Source organism: Gekko japonicus, unplaced genomic scaffold (assembly GCF_001447785.1).
Source record: "Gekko japonicus isolate JY-2015 unplaced genomic scaffold, Gekko_japonicus_V1.1 scaffold53, whole genome shotgun sequence".
NCBI lineage: Eukaryota > Metazoa > Chordata > Lepidosauria > Squamata > Gekkonidae > Gekko > Gekko japonicus.
In genome coordinates, this window is record NW_015162474.1 from 1 (window position 1) to 17,901 (window position 17,901).

At 46.0% G+C, this 17,901-nt stretch overlaps 1 protein-coding gene across 1 annotated transcript; it reads right to left on the reverse strand.

The window, feature by feature from the left end:
* Positions 1-1,831: 1,831 nt before the first annotated feature.
* Positions 1,832-12,600, reverse strand: TMEM19 (transmembrane protein 19; the record flags this gene model as incomplete). Its single annotated transcript, XM_015405689.1, has 6 exons — positions 12,500-12,600; positions 10,774-10,927; positions 8,366-8,479; positions 6,513-6,650; positions 5,160-5,411; positions 1,832-2,041 (listed from the first exon to the last, which is right to left on the reverse strand). Coding segments are annotated over exons 2-6 (847 nt in total), but the record flags the coding sequence as incomplete, so codon positions are not given.
* Positions 12,601-17,901: the final 5,301 nt, after the last annotated feature.

Genomic DNA, 17,901 nt, shown 5'->3' on the forward strand with positions numbered 1-17,901 from the left:
AGGGGCGGCCGCTGGCGCGCCTGGCCAGCGTGGGCAGGGCGCAGCACTCTCCTCCCCCCCCCACACCGCATTTCTCGGCATCTCCTTCCCGGAGGAGCAAGCGAAGGGGCAGAGGTGGAGACAGGGGCGGATGCCGGCGCGCCTGGCCAGCGTGGGCAGGGCGTGGCGCTTTCTCCCCCCCCGCCGCCTTTCTTGGCCTCTCCTGCCCGGAGGAGCAAGCGAGGGGGCGGAGGTGGAGGCAGGGGTGGCCACCGGCGCGCCTGGCCAGCGTGGGCAAAGGGTTTCCTTCCTTTGTCTGAACCAAGCTTGGTTGCCTACTGTGGCGAAACGGGCTCCAGTTTACAACTCAGCTGTTCACCTCCCACCCTTGTCCTATGGGCGTATCTCACTCCTTAAGTTCGCTGCCACCACTCACTGAATTGTCACTGCCTTTTTAAAAGGAAAGGAGACCCCTTTGGCCAAATCTCCCTATTTGAAGTGGCATCCCCAATCTTTTGGGGATCCCTGGAAAGTTGGCAACCCAAAGGTCTGGCTTTTCCTTGCTTCCTTGGGCTACCCCCTCCCTTTGGTGTTGTGCAGAGCGGGGGAGACTATGTGGTCAGAGCACAACACAGATTAGTAGCCCAAATAAAAGAAATTTATTTAAGTATTTACACAATTATGGAGCACACACACACTAAATGAATAAGGCAGAACTGTAGAAGTAAGCACACACTATGAACCAACAGGACATAAATCAACAGGGGTTAAACGCAATCCTCTTTCCCTACACACAATACTCTCTACCTCTGGAGGTTGTGGGCTCAGGATAGGATCTCTCCTTGGACCGGCCTCTGGCTCTGTTTCAGCCTCTCTCTCTTGCCCAAGAGAGCAGGGAAACTTCCATTCATTCCCCAGTCCAGCTGACTGTGGAGTGGCTGAATTTCTGCTGCCTCCCAGGGTTCCCCCACGTCTGTGGCTTGTGGCCTGGACAGCCTAGTCAGCAAAGGCAGCAGGAGCATTTCCTAACCTCCTGTAGGACAAAGACTGCCTCCTCCCTGGATGGGCTGGAGTCTATATTGATGCTGCCCTGCCCCTTGGGACAGTCCCTCTTTTCCCACACTTTTTGGCCTTGGGGCAGCTGGGAACTGTAGGCCAGAGATGAGGAAGCCCCATTCAACCCAATGAGCGATACCCCTGCAGGCCCCTCTCTGGAACTACAGCTCAATTAAACCTTATGGGGGAACATTTTAAACAAACAAGCACAGACGGCAGCCATCTTACAAACACAGGTAACTGCCATTTTGTTACACCTACCAACAACCACTGAGGGAAAAGTTAGTCCCACACAGGAGGCAAGCACGAGAAGTGTGTTTGTCAAGAGAGAAAGCCGTTTGCCAGTAATTCTGACAGGGCACAGTGGCTGAAGGGGGAGTGGGCAGAGAAGAGGAGCAGACCCAGCACTCGGCCAATGGCATGCAAGTACTCTTGAGTGGCGGCTGACGAGCCAATGGCTGAGGGAGCACATTGCACAGCCAATGGGAGAGCTGCAAAACACTATTATTAAAGAGATAAGCAGAAACAGCACGTTCATCCTACGCACCCAGCTTGATTGCTTATGATTTCCTTTCTGTTGGTCAATGCAACAAAGAGGTTACAAAACACAATTCTTATTATCTGAAGGACACAATTAGTATGGGGGGAAATTCCAATGCTTACATACCAGATTTGCAACTTTCAGTACTACTCAATTACCTGAATTCAACCTTTATCAACAGACACTAGACATTAAAATAACTGGTTTATGACCTTTGACAAACTAGGTTACACTACTTTAACAGTAAAAACTTACCACTGTACTGCATGGTTGCTCCCAAGTAAGAATCAATCACTGATCCCAGTAAGCCAGCTATTCCACCAAACACAATAATTGGCCATTGTGGAGCAGATATATCCAGATCATTCACAAAGATCAACTGAGAAATGAAGTAAGCCACTCCTACTGATGTGCCCCCAAGCAGGCTTGAGATTAGGCCCACTACAGTGACACCACCATTGGTACCTAAACAAACAACACACCAGAAATTACTCTTAAATATTTTAGAACATGCATTCAACAGAGCAGAAGGAAAACCAGAAGCATATTTTTATCACTCACTGTGGGTAGGTAAAATCTTGCTTTACTTCAAACCATTAACTCTTCTCAAAAACCAAAATGAGTTAAGCAACAGGAGATACTAGGCTTTAGTGTATTCGATATATCCAAGCCAGAAAATAGCTTATTGGTATTTTCTGGCTATTCTTTCAGCTGGATATAGATCTCAGTATTTTTTCAGCTTTTTGAAATAGTGGAGTCCCAAACATCCCAAAAAATATTCAGGATTTTTTGGGACCGCTGGATAGCTAAAGTTAAAGGGTGTTTAAAGAGATTGCAGTCCCTTTAAACACCTTCTGGGTAATCTTGTGGCTTGAAGAAGGTGTTTTAAAGGGATTACAAGTCCTTTAAACACCTTTGGCGTTCACTTGCATTCACTCACAGCTTGCAAAAGGCATTTAAAGGGACCCCATTATCTTTAAATGCCTCCCTCCCTACTGAAACCAATGGAGGATGGGGGCACCTTCTTTGGGGGCCCATAAAATTGGACCAATCTTTTTGAAACTTGGGGAGTTTTGAGGAGAGGCACCTGTAGCTATGCTGAAAATTTGGTGCCCCTACCTCAAAAAGCCCGCTTGCGGGGAGGGCAGCCTATAAATAGAAAAAAATAAAATAATAATTAATAAATTGATTAATTAATTAATTAAAAACAGACACCCCCCCAGATAGTTTCCCCTTTATATCCTATGGTGACCATTGACTATAATGGTCCCCATAGGGTATAATGGAACCAAAAAAAATCTGAAATATCCTGAATCTGAAGACTATGCTGGTATTGGAATCTGGGAATATCGGAAAATAACAAAAAAAAATTGGTTCAATATACCCGATTTTCTTTTTTTTGCATACCCCTAGTCTTTAGCAATAGAATACTAGAAACCTTGTTAAATTGCCTTTTTAAAAGAGCACACAACAAACACTTCAGGCTAATAGACAAACCATTCCCTATTTCTTATACAATATAGGAGTATTCAGCATTGCAATATACTATTTTGATTTTTTTTTTAAGTACACATTAGGATACAACTGCTGTATCACTAAAATTTCTCCCCAGGGACCCTTAGTACATGGAGGATGACTAGGCTTGGATCTGCTTTGGTATATAAGATAAATTATTACAAAATTATATAAAGGCATCTAGATTTTGTATTGTCCTCATCTAGTGAATCAATTTATCAAGCAGTGCTACCCTCCAGATGCAGTCACACCATATGCTTATTTTGAGTTGGGCCTGGAACGTCCAATATTGGGTGATAATAACCCTAGCAGTTTATTTAGAGATCTACACATTAAAATTTTGTGTTCATCTGTGGTGCTAATTTGGGTTCAAGCTGCTTTTGCAATCTTGTTGATTTTGCAGAAAGCATTCTCCCAAAAGATTTTTACTGCCTTACATACCCAGAGCATGTTAAAAGTATGACACAGAAACTTTATATCCCCTCTAGTATAGCAAGGAAGGGATGTTATACATATGGCAGAGATACTACTTGTATAAAAACTTTCTCTAATTGAGGCAGAGGGCTTTCCAAACCCTTCTTTATGCCTCTGGCTGGAGCACACTTTTAATATCTACTTCTCAGACAAGACAAAGATTATTCAAGTCACCACACATGAGATTATGAAAGACCATATTTTGGATATACTAACATTAGTACAGATTAGTAATTCAAAATTAATTTGATGATACACTGCTTGTTGTTTTACTGTGGGACTAAAATAAAATGTTTTGACATAATGCAACGTCTTCTTCATTATGAAATTGTTGGTATTTATTCGGGTAAAAGATAAGATGGTGACTTAGAAGAAGGAATATATAGCCAATTTTACCCATGTTTGTCGAATTCGAAGGCAATGGCTAAGAACCCTGTGTGAGCTTTTGGCACCAAGTTCAAAACAGAATGATTCTTGAGTGTTTATGTGCAATGTCTCTAGAGAAACCTGCTGGCAAACTCTGCTTCCATGTCAACATTAGCCATGGCTAGCAAAGCCTTGTTAAGAGTTAGTGTTGGCTTGGTGAACCACTCTACTAGGGTTAATACTGACCAAGGAAGGGACAAAGGAAATTTGCATGAGAGAAGGGAGTGCCCAAAGTTAGTCAATGACACATTCCCAGTCTTAGAACAGTTATTAAACTGCCATGATATAACCTATAAGAATTCAGAACATATCTATTAAAATGTTGGCATCAAGATGATAAGGAAAGATTAAGATAAAGTCGAAGGCTGTAATTATATTGGTGACTCGGCTGTGAGACAGAATTCAGCGTCTCAAAGGATGTAGCAATTCACTCTGGAATATATAGCAGCAGATGTCATGACACAAGTCTGTCTGTGGTTGGCACAAGCACCACTTGCGCTCATGGGCTAAAAGGCCGGTTTTTAATCCTGATTTGCAGGGTGGAAGCAAACTCCAACTTGCCCAGATGCCTGCATTCTGATGTCACTGCAAACTGGAGTTAGACTGAAGGTTTCCCAAACTAGGAAGACTCTGGTCATCCTGTGTGAGAGGTGGGGTAGAAGGAAGCATGTGTGCATAAGAACAGGCTGTAGACATGTCAGTTACAGCTAAACACAGGTTTACTGTGGTGTCTGAATGTGGTCAGTATATGCAAATATAAAAGAATGCCAGATACATAGAAGTACATTCTTTATAATAAATATTTTCCTGTCCTGAAAGATATTTCAGAATATCATTGTCTAGTTGGTTCTAACAAAGTCAGTGTATATATCTAAAGTGATCTGTGTAAAGCTAGCTACAGATTAGACAGGAAGACCCAGAAGCTGCCATAATGCTTTCCACCTTTTTTGCCAATTACACTGCAGTACCACACTGAGAATGGAATCTAGTACTAATGGGCCAAGTTATAACCAAGGTAATAGAAAGCACCCTTTCAAGGCCAAATTCAAGGCTAAACCAGAATGTACTTCAACACATTCCAGACCAGAAAAAGGAATTTCTCCTGCTGCCCACTGCCCATTCAAATAGGGATGATTTCTGGAAATAAAAAGAGAAATTCAGACTTTACCTACTGGAACTTTTTCCCAGGTTGTTATTAACCGGGGTTCATGACTCATAACAGTACCAATCTCTGAAGCCCATGTGTCCCCAGCACAGGAGGCCAAAGCACCCAGTAGCGACAGGCACATCCAGGATGCTGTATACTGTTTGGAAAAGTCGATTGGGATTTCACCTGGTCCATTTTCAATCATGTACAGTAGAGCCAGTTCCGTAGGTACACCACCATTGCAGAAAACCTGCACCCAGTTTCTCTGCCCACCTATGTAGACATCAGCAAATCAAAAGATAATACATCACTGAAGACACAAAAGGAATAAAAGCTAGAATGGAAGAACTCACTGCTTAAAACACTGAGGTCTACTCTACCATGGCTTTCCTTAACTGGAAGCAAGGAGCACAATCACTATTACTAACTTCTTTGGTGCTATTATTGCAAATTGTACTTTAGTTTAGCAACAGAGGGGGAAAAAGCTAACTTTCCTAATACATTTAGTACCTGTTATTAGATGGCACACCTTCTTGCAGCATAAGAATCCAAGCTATAGCCTAAAGCGTTCTATACGTAGCAGTCCATCATAATGTAAGATAACATATCAAAGCATACTAGCATGGCACGAGCATAAAGTTAGCATGGTTTTCCTCTGGCCTACAGCCTTGTTATAGTATTTTGCCCTCTGGCACTGGGTGGTCTCTTGGATCCAATCAGTATTTTTCCTTGATGGGACTTTCTAGAAGATGTTTGTTATGCCAATAAAGGTCTATGTATGTGTGTATGTGTGTGAAGATGTTAACGTCAGCTCCTAATTCCCCCCTCCCATCCGGTCACACAACTGAGCACAGGTTCTCACAATTAAACAATTACCACATTCCTGAATCCAGCCTTGAAAGAGATAAGGATGGTATCTGCATGAAGGCCCAAACCATGAACAGCTGTGAGCCAGAAGAGGCCTGCTAATAATCACATTAACCCTTGAGGGAAATTAGGGTGCTTTGCCTCACATATTCATTCTGTGCATATTTCCTCCCAGTTAATGAAAAGTCAAAATGAAAGGATTTTTTTTTCTTGCCCTCAAGTCACAGTTAAGTTATGGTGACCCCATGGGGTTTTCAAGGCAAGAGACGTTCAGAGGTGGCTTGCCATTGCCTGCCTCTGCGTCACAACCCTGGACTTCCCTGGAGGTCTTCCATCCAAATACTAGCCAAGGCCAACCCTGTTTAGCTTCGGAGATCTGACGAAATCAGGCTAGCCTAGGTTGTCCAGGTCGGGTAATTAATGCTACCAGTTGACTTAAAACTAACTTCTGAAATATACTTAAGGTAGGAAAACAGACAAACAAAAATCCCAATCCCAAACCCTCACCTTCTTTGTATTCCGAATCTATTTTCTTTTTTACTTCGCCTTTCCACTTCGTAAGTTTGGACGATGTAATGAAAAACATGAGCAAGGCAGTGAAAAAGCTGTAATTTGCAACAGTAAGAATAAATCCAACTAATAAACCTGAGGAGGAAAAAGTGGTAAGAGTTATTACCTTCATTGCAAAGTTACTTCTTGACTCAAAAAATAGTTTTAATATGTTAAAGATCAACCTAGATGAAGATGATGCATTTATCAATGATGTTATGTCTAAAGACTACATAGATTAAAGCATTCAAAAGGAGGATTAAGAAAATGTATTCACTTTAGTTTTCTTCCAGTAGGAAAACATGACCGGAGAAATGAAGCCACCCTCATCTATGGAAACTGATGAAAATGCATATGGATATTTTGTATTTTGTTAGATGGCAGAAATAATGCTTCCAAATACAGCAGTTTACACCCTGACTTTACATTCTTTTGGACTGGACTGATTCCAGCTTCTGTTGATACCCTCTTTTTTGGCTGTTCATTTCTGCTCTTATTTCTCATCTCTCTCCTATGTCCACGCACCTGTGTGCCACAGAACTTACTGTTCGAATGATTGATAAAATCTCCCTCTCAATTCACCAAACCAAAGGCATACAGACCTATGCTTGTGTTACATCATTTCAGAAAAGAAATAATACAGTGGCAAGAATGAGCTCTGAGGTTCAATTCTTGCCTCTGCCATGAACTCATTACGTGGCTTTCAGCAATTCAGCCTTAGCTCCCCATCCACAATATGGGGACTATCCTCCAGGGTTGTTTTACAAGATAACTTGTACAAAGCATTTTGACTTGCCATCAAGTCACAATTAACTTATGGTGACCCCATGGGGTTTTCAGGGCAAGAGACGTTCAGAGCCCAAACTGCAGAGCAACTACTTTGAGGGCCTACTATACAGCTACAACATGGAAGAGCTCAATACACTGGAGTGAGTTTTCAAGCCTAAATTAACTCTGCAACCATATACTCTCTTAATACCATTTCTGTGTTCTCACACTCACTACACATACATGTTCAGGTTTATGTTTTCACAATTCAAGAAGAATCACATGGATGATTTCTATGGACAAAAGGGGGGAGTTATTTTCACCAAATTCCCCCCTCGCACTATTTCTGGGGTTTACTTGTCCTCCAGAAGCAACATTTCAGGGGCCCTTTGGGAACAGCACGGGGGGGGGGGGAGATCCCAAAATCACATACCACAGATAGAAATCCCTTCTGTCCACAGATACCCTCCAAGGGATCCAGCTCATTATCCTCACCCACAAATGTGACCCATTTTCTGACTATTACCATAAGAGCTTCACTAGCCCAGCACACATAATACGTACAAATAAGCCAATACACATAGAATGGGAGCAAGCATGCTGGCCCTCTTTTCTGCTTGCCTATGACCTTACGCAGGCACAGTGCTTAAGCACAAACTATCTTTAAAGATTTCCTTGAATATTTGTACCTTCTCTGAAAATGTAAGCCCTTTTTTTCAATAAACCATCCTATGCTCCCTACATCTCAAATCTTCAACAAACATAGTTGGGAAAGTAGTTAAATAACATTTTGGAAAGCAGAACCAAGGACTTGTAGTCCAGAGTACTACAGCAAAGGTCCCTGAGTAGTACAAAGGCTTCCAGTGAAATAACTTCACAATGTGGCAGAGATGAGATGATTTGATAAACACCTTATTTACACAATGAGATGATTTGATAAACACCTTATTTACACAAGTGTTCCATGGAGGGATGAAAAAAAATTAAAGAGAAAATTAAAGAGAAGTACATACAAAAACCAAACTCAAGCCACAACAACTGACCTCCTATTGCTCCACCATGATCTAGACTTTTCTTCTTAAATCCTCGTGAAGCAATCATTAGTGGAATTAGAATTGAAAACAGCCAGCGACATGGAGAAATAGGGCGTAAAGTACCTAGACAGGTTGTTATAAACAACATTTAGAAAACCAGAAACACAAGATTTCATCCTATAACTTACAAAATAGTTTCAAGAATCCTCAAAGGGCCATGGGTCATAACTGATAAGACCTTTTACTGCATACTAAATAGGAACATTTTGAATTCTTTATTTACAAAAATGGATCAAGTTTTCTTCTGGTTTAACTCCTGGATTCTTTACAAACATGGTACTTACCAATTCAGTCATATAACTAATTCTGAACAATGACCCCAGAATAAGGATCAAAGAATCCACAAAGTGGTATCATGTTCAGATACAAAGGATTTTTTGTTTTGTTTTTTGATAAATCCTGAAAATCTTCTAGGGTTGCATAAAAATCTCAAAAGTTCTTTTAAACCCTGAAACCAGAACTCAGACAAAATGTGGGTCAAGATCTAAAAAAACTCTGCATTACAACATAGACATTTAAAAAAAACCCTGAGGGGATAAAGCAGAAGAATGATGATGACCAGGAGATGGCAACAGGGCAAGAGCTGGGATAAAGAGGCAGTGACAGTGGCACAAGGGTGGGGGGAGAGAGAAGGTGGCAGCCGTTACAGTGCTTGGCATTATCCACACCCAGATGGCTAGATGGCGAGAAGGAGGAGGTGGTAAAGCAAAAAAAGCACTCTGCATGCTTTCTACTCCAAGGCTGTGGCCACTGCCTGCCTGCTGATGGCTCCCCCATTTTTTCCTTTATTTATAAAAACTAAAAAAAGAAATTACCAAGCCCATACAGAGAGGTCTAATACCAAACAACAGAAAACATACATCCAAAGCCGTCTATCGAATAAGTCCAAGAGCACAAGATCGCATTTCTTAAAACCTTAACCAGTTAAATTGTTGATCATCTATGGAAAGGCCTTCTTTATCTGATGGCTCCCCCATCACTGGGCAGGTGACAGTAAAAACCTTGGAGCAGAATGTGTGCAGGATGCCCCTTCTGTTTCAGCACTTTCCTCCCACCCCACAACTGGGGCTCTGTCCAGCAAGAGAGTTGGGGATGGAGAAAATAGAAAGGGTGGGGAATGGTGGCCCACAAGGGGATGTAAGAGAAAGTAACAATACAAGGGAAGAGAAATTGAAGGTGTGGGTGGATGGATTTCCCTCCCTCACAAATCTTGCTTTCTTATTCTTGCTTATAAAAAAGTAAGCTGACAACAGAAATTAACAATTAATGATTGACAACCAAGGCACAGTTGAAACCACTATTTTGGGGGGAAAAATGCTTTGTTAAACTGCTCAGCATCTTTTAGTTATTTATTTATTAATCACATTTATACCCTGCCCTCCCCGCAATACAGGCTCAGTGCGGCTCACAGTCAGTTTAAGGCATAACTGAGAACTAAGAAGATCTGTCTTTGAATGTCTAGGGCCAATTCTGCACCAATGCTTTACTTCCCTTTAACCCCAGGTCTAATTGGCCCGATTCTACGCCAGCATTTCTGCATTACAGAAATCTGACCCGGCTTTGTCCCGGGTGTTCAATTCCCCATGTCGCCTTGCCCCGGATCTAGTGGTCCCTCCTCTCTGTTTCCCCTCGGGGTTTTTTTTTAATGGAGGTGGGGTTGCGTAGTAACGCACCCACCCAGGATATGTGGGTGCGTTGTGACATATCCACCCACTGGAAACAGCTGTTGAGGAAGTACACCAAATTTGCACATGTGTGGTGACATTAGAACACAACTAGTTGGAGATTGGTTGCTTAGATTTTTGAATTTAAATCCCCGTGAAAATGGGATTGAAAGAAATACCCTCAACATGGATGAGTGGACAAAATTTTCCTGGAAGGGTTATCCTAGGTCGTGTGGTATTATTGTTAGGAAGTTGCACTCAGGGTCGCATTGAGGCGTGGGCACAAGAAGATGATCGCTTCTCTGTTTCTCTCTCCCCCGCCTCCCCGCCCCCCCCCCACAACCCCCTCTTTTTGTCTACAGTCCCCCGGCAGCTGCAGGCACGACTGCGGCGTGGTGGCCCCCGGCCATGCTTTCGCCCCTCCCCCCCATGCTACCAGCTTGCAGCTTTGAGGCCTTGAATGCTTAGGCAACCGCGGGGCTCAGTGCAACCACTGTGAGGCGGCTCCAGGCCGTACTTTCGCATCTTCCATCCATCATCCTGCCTTCATGACACACTTACCTGGAAGTAACTCCACTGACTCCCATGGAACTTACTTCTGAGTAAACATGCACAGGCAGAATTAGTAAAATACTTGTGTACAAACACACCAACTTGTAACATTCAATGAAAAAGTAAGTATTTAAGCCTTACCATAATAGGTGCTTGCAGTCATGGACACAATCCAAAAAGATAAAGAAATACAAATAAGTACACTTAAGATGATAATATTTGTTATCATTTTGACATATTGTTTGTAGAAATCATCCCACGAATACAATGGCATGGAAAATCCAAGATGTATTATCTGTGTGCAACAAGCAAAAAAAGGCTTTCAGTTAATTATTTATTAATAAAGCATACATCAAATATTGTGGAGACAAGGTAGCTGCCAAACAGTCAGAAATCAGTGAACATTTTAAAAACAGAACCAAGAGAAGCAGCTTGATAATGTGTCCTATGAGGAATCTCCTCACTGTTGTGGAAAACTGGATAACCCCATTACTGGAGTTAAGTTAGATGTTATAAGTTTAAACTTGAATACTTGAATGGCTACCTAAGCAACTATGTATTCCATTTATCAATGTCAAAGTGGCATTTGATTCTATCCCAAGATATTACCCATGCGAGAAATTAATAATGTAGTCTAAGGTCTAAGAATATTTTATATCATATTTCCCACAGCCATCTTAATGGCAGCTGGAAGAAGCTCTGCATATGGCACCTATTGTTGACAAAATTTAATATCAAGATGATGCATGAACCATACATACTATATATGAAACACAAATCACCCACTGGCAAAATATTGGTCCAGTAGAGTAGGCCCATAATGGTTACATTAGTCTCTGATTCTCCTGATGATTTCATCTCCAACCTGCAAGAACTTAATGGTTTAGGTTCACAGCCTAACAATTTATCCTCTCACAACCTAATAACGAACCCACTCTTCCGAATCACAAAACTAATCAATCCAGAAAATATCAGTGCTCCATTATTACTGTTGCATTTTATTTCATCTTCAGGATCTCATCTCATCTCTGACTTTGTCAGATTTCAGAAATTAAGGAGAGTCAGCCCTGGTTAGCACTTGAACAAAAAGTCAGCACAGAAGTCTAGGGTTGCTATGGAGAGACAAGCAATTGCAACCACCTCTGAACATCTCCTGTCTTCAAAACCCTATAGGGTCTCCATAAGTTGGCTGTGACTTGACAGCAACAAAAAAACCCCTCATCTTGCAAGCTAAGACACTTGTTTCAGGCTTCAATTCAAAGTTGAAAAGTCAATATGCCTTGAAAATCTAGACAGACATCATAAGGAAAATGTCATACTTTATAGAAAGATTCTCTTCTGGTAAACCTAGAGGAAGTGTCCCAACAACAATCACCATCTGGGATCAATTGACACCACCAGCTTCCAGTACAGTCTGCTATACACTGTCAGAAAACCCACTGATAAATCACACTGGAAATACAATGCAGAGACTAAAAGTCAAGTTCCAGGGTAATCCACATTGAACTTTTAAACTCATATCTAAACCACTTCAACAGGACCTCCCTCAATGGTTTCTGGGAAATGTAGTTTTGTACAGTCTGTGTCACAAATCCTTTGCTAGAGATAGTCCTCCAAGTTCAGCTCCCAAAGTGATGGGAAACACAGACGCAAAACTATTTTAAGCTAGTATGAATATGCAAGGTCTCCCCCATCTCTAGCCAGCGAAAAGTGGGCCAGCTATCTTGGGAAAGACTGAGCGGGACGTGAAGCGGAGAGCCCAAGCACACTGAACACTGTTTTAGCTCTGTAAGAAAGGCTGCAGGTGGCATATCACAGCAGCCCCCCCCCTCCATAAAAGGTAAGTTTCCTCCACAGCTTGACGCACCTTAACGCTGGTAGGGCCGTGGAGCCTGGCTTCTGCTGCCTGCGCTGAGTACACACGAATCGCGGCATCTTCCTCCGTCGCGCTGTACAAGCGCCCCGTCCCACACCCCCGCAAGAAAGGCCCATCCCCTCCACCTCAAAACACCCGGCGGCGCTTCGCTTCGGAAAGGCGAAATGGATGCCCGACTCCCGCGATTCGTCTTCCGGCGCGCATGCGCTATAATTGATGGTTGGGATTGGGCACAAATTTAGTTCTTTTTTACTTCCTTTTAAATCTCTTCCTCAAAAAAAGTTTGTTCCCCTTTCACTCTTCCTTTCTTCCGTCAACTGACAGCCTCTCTCCACAGTCAGAACCGAGTCTCGCCTAACGCTCTTCAGCTGTCCCTTCCACTCCCAGCAACACCTGAGATCATGTTTCTCTCCCAACAGACTGCTTCTCCCTCCTTAAAGCAAAACGAAACTGTTCGTCGCCCTCGCTTTTTCTGATCCCGATCCTCATTCATGTTTCAGCCCGACTCCAATAGGATTGCAGCTTTAACACACACACCCCATAAATAATCTTAGTCTTGTTCGCAGAAATTAATGAGGACCGATGGTGAGGACTGAGGAGGAAAGTGTACTTGAAATTGTAGTCCATGGCTCAGTGAAAGAACAAAAGGTACCCACGTTGGTTCACAATTCCACCCCCCCCCCCAGTAATACATTTAATTTTATTAAGACCAACCAAAATTCAGTAACACAAAACAATGTGCAAACTTTTGAGCTCTCCAGGGTTTTCATCAGGCTGGACATTAAAACAACAGAAGGGGAGAAAAAAGTCCTCTTCGTGTGTGTTCTGCGTAGGGATGCTTGTTACCTTCAAAGGGTAGGGGTGTGGCTGGTATCAGGTTGCACCCTGGCATGCTAGGAACAAATAGAAAAAAAACCTGAAGTCATCCAATTGAAAATATAGGGATGGTGGTTGGGTTTTCAGTTGGATGATTTCTGTATGTTTCTCATTCCCAGCCTACCTGTGGTACAATCTGATACCAGCCACACCATGATTATTTTGGTTGGTCTTAATAAAACAAGAGATGGATTGACTCAATAAATTAACCCATGGTCCTTAGTTTGCAATACTTGAGGAAGGCTGTTAACAATAGATTGTTTTGGAGGTCATTAATTCATCGTAACGGTAACGGTTCCCTTGCTCGAAAGCCAGTCGAATCCGACTCTAGGGTTGCGGTGCTCATCTCCGTTTCAAAGCCGAAGAGCCAGCGCTGTCCGAAGATGTTTCCGTGGTCATGTGGCCGGCATGACTAAACACCAAGGCGCACGGAACGCTGTTACCTTCCCACCGAAGTGGTACCTATTTATCTACTTGCAATTTCTTGCTTTCGAACTGCTAGGTTGGCAGGAGCTGGAACTAGAGACGGGAGCTCACTCCATCATGCGGCACCCGGGTCTCAAACTGCTGAACTACTGACCTTCCACAGCCTGCAGTTCAGCGTCTTAACCACTTGAGCCACAGGGTCCCCATAAATCAGAAGCAGCTTGATGGCACATAATACACAAGGGTTGTCAAGTCCCTCCTGGCAACCCATGGGGGATGGGGGGATTTATGAAGAGAAAGAGAAAGGCCGAGGCCGCATTGCTGGTGTTGCACAGGAAGTGTGAAAAGTACGCAGATGGAGAGTGATTTCAGCTTAGCGTACTTTATTAGATCAGGAACAAGACAAGTTTAGCCAGCTCGCAGGCCAGCATATATTCCCTGTGAAACCGCCACTCATACACACACACACACACACTTCCCAATAGGTTATTTACAATGGCCAAGAGTTCCATAGGCTCTCGGCCGGGAACCTAGCCCCCTGGTTGGTGCGGGCTAGGATCCGCATAGTCCATTGTCTTTTTGAGCGAAGCTCGACATTTGCGCTTGACCGCATGGAGCCCAAGCTGGCCACGCGGTCTGAACTGGGTATAGTACACCCTTCCCCCCTTGGTCCGCAATACACCCACAGACAAAGTCCTTCAGATGGGCTGGCAACTTCCTGGTGCGGGTAGAGCGGCAAAGTTCGGGAACTGCTGCTGTCTCCACCCGAAGCCCTCGGAGGTGAGCTGACTGGGAGAGGCGCTGGGGGGAGGCTGGTGCCGGCGTTCCCTGTGCTGCCAGAAGAGGTGCCTTGGGTGCGACCAAGAGTAGAGGCAGGTGTTCTGCTGCCGGCGGTTGTGTCAGGGCTGAGGTATCTGGGGCCTCCGCCACGTCCAAGTCCTCGGGATCCAAAGGCATCGTCCGGCAGCGTAACTGGTCAATGTGCCGGTGTAGAATCTGCCCGTCTTCACAAGAGACCTCGTACGATCCTGGACCCTTGACTCGTACTACTCGTGCCTGAATCCAGGCTGGTCCCCGGGCGTAGTTCCTTGCGTACACGGGATCCTTCGGGAAGAATCCCCTGGCTGCCGCGTGTGTCTCCGTGGCTGGTACCTCTGCAGAGGCCTGGTCGGGATGCAGGTGATCCAGCCAGGTTGTCAGGCGGCGGCCGAGAAGTAGCTCTGCCGGACTGCGCCCCGTAGTGGTGTGGGGCGTAGTTCGCGGGCCGAAAAGGAAAGCAGCCAGTTTATAGTCCCAGTCTGAGGAGTCCAAGTGGCAAAGAGCATCCTTCGTGGTCCTGACCATGCACTCTGCCTGGCCGTCGGTTGCGGGGTAGAACGGGGCAGACCGGACGTGGTGGATACCGTAGTACCTTGTGAAGTCCTGGAATTCAGTGGACGTGAACGCCGTCCCGTTATCCGTGACTAACGTGTCCGTGATTCCCTGGGTGCTGAATATCCGCCACATCGCCCGGATGGCCACCTTTGAGGAGGTTGAAGGCATGGGAACTACCTCCAGCCACTTGCCGAAGGAATCCACCAGTATAAAGAAAAGTTGCCCCTGGAACGGTCCCGCAAAGTCCAAGTGTAACCAGGACCAGGGGCGGTGGGAAGATTCCCAGGCCTGTTCTGGGGCGCGGGGTGGCTTGGGCCGGGACACTTGGCACGGTTGGCACTTCTTCATTACGTCCTCTATGTCCCGGTCCATCCCCGACCACCAGACGTAACTCCGGGCCAAGGCTTTCATGCGCACCACCCCGGGATGCGCTTCGTAAAGAACGGCGAGGACCCGTTTCGGTAAGGGCTTAGGAATGACCACTCTACTTCCCTACATGACACAACCCTTGTGGATGGACAGCTCGTCCTTCCGAGAAGCAAAGGGCGTAAAGTCAGGGTCTCCTTTGGCCGCGGGCCACCCCCTCACCACCCAGTCCAAGACCCGGCAAAGTACCTTGTCCCTGGAGGTGCAGCGAGCCACCTCTGTGACATGGACCGGCTGATCCGGGAGGGACTCCAGGAAAGCGATCTGGTGGGCGGAAGCAGGATCCAGATCACAGACTGGCAGCGGTAGGTAGCTCATGGCGTCCGCATGGCCCATTGCCTTGCCTGGGTGATGGATGAGAGAGTAGGAGTACCCCGCCAGGAACATAGTCCAGCGGAGCACCCGGGAAAAAATCATCTGAGGGGTCTTGCGGTCGGGGGCCAGGAGGCCCAGCAGTGGCTTGTTGTCCGTGAGGACCATGAAGGGGCGCCCATACAGATAGTGGTGAAATTTTTTCACCCCTGCCACGATAGCCAGCGCCTCCTTATCTATCTGCACTTAATTGCGCTCAGCCGCAGATAGAGTCCTGGAATAATAGGCAACCGGGACCTCGTGGCTGTCCGGCAGCTGGTGGCCCAGGACCGCTCTGACCCTGTAAGGGGAAGCGTCACAAGCCAGTACCACTGGGAGTGCCTCATTGAAATGCACCAGGACCACATTAGAAACGAGCAGGTCTTTGACCGCCTGGAACGCAGCAGCTTGTGGCGGAACCTAGACCCAAGGTGCAGACTTGTCTAGGAGGCGATGGAGCAGTTCCGCAACGGCAGCTTTGAGGGGCAAAAGGGAATGGTAGAAGTTCAGAAGCCCCAGAAAAGCCTGCAGTTCAGATTTGGACGCCGGAGGCGGCGCTTGCGTGATGGCGGTCACCTTGTCCATGGTGGGGTGGATGCCGGAGGCATCGACCGCAAACCCCAGGAACTCGACACGAGTCACCCCCAGGAGACACTTTTCCCGCTTGACCTTGAGTCCTGCCACGTCGAAGCGTTGTAGTACGGCCCGCAGACGGTCAGCAAAGGATGAGTCATCTGGGGCGGCGATCAGCACGTCATCTAAAAATGGCTGAACCCCGGGGATACCTTTCAGGAGGGAATCCATAAAAGATTGAAAAATTCCTGGCGCGACCGAGACCCCGAACTGAAGGTGGTGAACCTTGAACGCCCCCCTGTGTGTAGTGATCGTTTGAGCTTCAGCCATGGCGGCATCAACCGGAAGCTGCTGATACACCTGGACCAAGTCTAACTTGCCAAAGACCCGAGCCCCCGCAAAACTGCCAACACGTGGCTCACCACCGGCACCAGATAAGCGTGTGCCTGCAGAGCCTTGTTAAGTGTGCATTTGTAATCCGCACAAATGCGCACGTCCCCGTATGGCTTAACCGGGGTGACTATGGGGGTCTCCCACTGTGCAGACGCAACTGGTTCCAGAACCCCTTGTTCCACCAGGCGATCTAGCTCAGCCTCAATCTTAGGCTTCATCGCAATCAGCGGTAGCCTGGCCTTAATGCGGATAGGGCGGACAGCAGGGTCCAAGTCCAAGGAAATGGGATCGCTTTATCTAGGTCCAGGTTGTCCTGGCTTACGAGCCTCCTCCGGAGCTTAGGCTCCCTTAGTCCCATGAGGAACTGGTTGAGGAGAGCTTCAGCTAGGTTGGAGAAGGAACACCTGGTGGCGCCCCAATGCAGAGCTGCCAGGAAATCTGAGGCAGTCTCGTCGGGGCCCTGGACTTTCGCAAAAAAGTCCATGCGTTCCACAAACTTTGTCGGTTTGGGAGCCAGGTGGTCGGTCAGCGCCTTGACCATAGAGTTGTAAGACTTGTCTTTGGTCAGCCTGGGCGCTGTTAAGTCCTGAAGCAGGAGATGGGCCTCCATTCTGCAGTGGCACAGAAGGTATGCCTTTTTCATACCTGGGTCCGCTACGTTGTGAATGGTGAAGTGGCTCTCGAGGGTCTCCAGCCATGTTTTCCAATGCGAGGGTTGGGAGATATCGAAGGCCAGGAGACTCTCTGATGCAGAAGCCATCTTACGGATTCCACGTGGAAGCGAACAGCGGAAACTAGCGGCGTAGAGAAGGAGCGGTGCGGTGCTGCTCTCGGGGTCAGCGGTGCGATGCTCGGAGCTGGGAGTGGTGCGATGAGCGGCACTTTCGAAGAACGCACGAGGCCGGCGGCAGTGGCAATTTCAGCGCGGCGACTCATGGCGATGCCCGGAACGTGGTCTCTGTTCCAAGGGAGAT